At 38.6% G+C, this 2828-nt stretch overlaps 1 protein-coding gene across 1 annotated transcript; it reads left to right on the top strand.

Moving 5' to 3' along the window:
• The first annotated feature begins 1364 nt into the window (after positions 1-1364).
• LOC117350469 (olfactory receptor 1509-like) lies at positions 1365-2312 on the top strand. The gene has a single exon (XM_033924761.1). The coding sequence runs from the start codon at positions 1365-1367 to the stop codon at positions 2310-2312; it is 948 nt and encodes a 315-aa protein (XP_033780652.1).
• Positions 2313-2828: the final 516 nt, after the last annotated feature.

Raw genomic sequence — 2828 nt, 5'->3', positions numbered from 1 at the left:
ATGTATTAATAAGATCCCGTCCTTGCGTGAACTCATTTTCCCGCTCTGTCTCTGCATATTCTTTTCCTGTCCCTGCCCCATTCCTGCAAGTTCTGTCTCATCTGCACAAGCCTCAAACACTTTAAAATCATGTGTTTGAAGCATGCACGGTTAAGGCAGAGCATCTTATCCCACACTGTCCATCTTCTGGTTATTCCTTCCCCGCAACATCTATTCTATGATACCACCAAAAAGAAAACTTTCTCTGTCATAGCACCTACAGTGAGGAAATCTCTGCCCCTTCATCTATGGGAGGAAATACCTTTGGACAGATTTAAAACCAACTTAAAGCCCTTTACTTTTAAGAATGCCTTTGATAAATAAACGCTAGATTTTAAGAAGAAGGAAGAACATATTCCCCGCTTTTTGTGCTGACCTCTTGTCTCTCTCTTCTGTTACAAATTGTACTTCTCCCCCAACCCTTTTGTTTTGATATGTCACTTAGGGTCTCTTCTATCAAACTGCGCTAGCAATTTGTAGCGTGGTGAGCCGCACTGAATGGATCTTTGCGCTAAAAACTGCTAGCGCAGTTTGATAGAAGAGGCACTTAGTCTTATTGTCGTAATGTCTTCCCCTTTGATTTTAATAGTTATGATTTGGTACACCGCTTAGTCAACTTTTTTAAGCGGTATATCAAATTTTAAATAAAACTTGAAAAACTTACAGGAATGGGACAGGGAGAGCGACAAAACTTGCAGGGATGGGATGGGGACGGAGAAAAATTTGTCCCCGTGTCATTCTCTATGTTCAAGGACTGTAGGTGTCTATTACAAGAATAGAGATTAACCCCTTCTTCTATTAAACTGCGCCAGCAGTTTTTAGCGCAGTGAGTCGCTCTGAATGGCCCGCGCTGCTCCCGACACTCATAGGAACTCTATGAGTGTCGGGAGCAGCGTGGGCCATTCAGGGCAGCTCATCGTACTAAAAACTGTTAGCGCAGTTTAAAAGACGAAAGCCTAAATATGGAATGGAGACTGCAATCTGCATTAGTTTGTACTGATTCCTGTTGATTTGGATTTATTTATTTCATATAATAGTTTTAGTGGATATGTTTTAGAAATGTTAATTTATTTTCTTTCTCTTTTTTCCTTTCCTATTTTCTAATGGACTTCCTTTCTTAAATATGATTAAGTTGTGATATAGATCGCTTTGATCCTTTTTGGCTTTATGGGCAGTAAAGAAAGAATTAAATAGACATAAACATAAATATGACACAGTAAATCAGGAATTGCCTATTAAGTATAACAATGTTTTCTGATGTTATGTCTCATTTAATGTATTCTGATTATTGTGTCTTTTTTCTCTTTTCCTGTAAGGTGGAATGAATGGCAGTCGTGAATGAAACCAGAGTCACTGAATTCATCCTTCTCGGACTTTCTAGCAATCCAGACCTACAGATAATATTCTTTGTACTCTTTCTAGTGATGTATCTGGGCACCATAGCTGGGAATCTTCTCATTATGACAACCATATATGTGGACTCTCAACTGCACACTCCTATGTATTTCTTCCTCAGCAACTTGTCTTTCATAGATTTGGCCTTTTCCACTGTTACTGTCCCCAGAGCTCTGGTTCTCTTTTTCCTGCTGAAAAACACCATCTCTTTCAGAGACTGCATTACTCAGTTGTTTTTCTTGCATTTAATTGCAGGCGCAGAAGGCATTCATCTGGTCCTGATGGCTTATGACCGCTATGTCGCCATCTGCAATCCTTTGCGTTATACCACAATAATGAGCAGACCAGTCTGTCTCCTGTTAGTTCTTTCTACATGGGTAGGGGGTTTCATTCATGCCAGCGGTCAGACATTTCCAATAGTTCAGCTGACCTTCTGTGGTCCTAACGAGATAAATCATTTCTTTTGTGATGGCCACGCCTTATCTTTGTTGGCTTGCTCTTCTACCGTTTTCAGTGAAATCGCAGATAGGGTCAACAGTGGAATCTTAGCCATTAGTTGTTTCTCAGTGTTGCTCATATCTTACACATACATCCTCTCCACAGTCTTAAAAATACCGTCAGCTGATGGAAGACGCAAAGCTTTCTCTACTTGTGCTTCCCACCTCCTGGTAGTCACTTTGTTTTTTGGTCCCATTGTCTATCTCTATATGAGACCATCAGTTGTATTTGAAACTGATAAACTGATCTCTGTTTTTTACACGATTGTCACCCCTTTGTTAAACCCCTGCATTTATACTCTGAGAAACAAGAAGGCAAGAATAGCCATGAAGAAACTGGGACGTAGCAAAGTGTCTTTTCTGGTTATGCAAAAGAGCTGATTTCTGTGTATTTAAAGAAAGATACCCTTGTATAGCGCATCTGCTCTTACTAACTGAAGTATGCCCCGTGATCTTCAATTTAAAATCTTGATTATTTGTTCTTTGATTAGTATTTTAATTAGGACTTATTTTGTAAGGGATAGTAATCTCAAAGAATTGTTCTGTCTTTATTGAGAGCTACCTCTAGTCTCATTCACTGTGGACTCCAAGAGCCCAGATTTATGAATGTTCATTGAATTTATATTGACTGTGTTCTTTTAAAAAATTATTTTTGATATGAAGTAACAGTTTTGTTCTAAGAAGCTTTGTATCTATTGATTAAATAAGCTTTGTCTATCATATGTTTTTTGTTGTGAAGAATATTCTCACTGTGTAACTTATAAATATTGGATGGCTTACTAACCATTGTTCAAATGTGTGTTTAATGGCTGTGATAGGATGTGAGAAGAATTGAGGTTCATTTAACTGGATCATCAGATGCTTATCCCCATCCTTATTGGTTCCCTATTACTCCCT

Source organism: Geotrypetes seraphini, chromosome 16 (genome assembly GCF_902459505.1).
Source record: "Geotrypetes seraphini chromosome 16, aGeoSer1.1, whole genome shotgun sequence".
Taxonomy (NCBI): domain Eukaryota; kingdom Metazoa; phylum Chordata; class Amphibia; order Gymnophiona; family Dermophiidae; genus Geotrypetes; species Geotrypetes seraphini.
Note: the sequence above shows the minus strand (reverse complement) of the source record. Positions and strands in the feature narration are given on the sequence as shown.

Coding starts and splice junctions, on each gene's coding strand:
- LOC117350469 (XM_033924761.1), top strand. CDS start 1,365: ATGGCAGTCGTGAATGAAACCAGAGTCACTGAATTCATCCTTCTCGGA.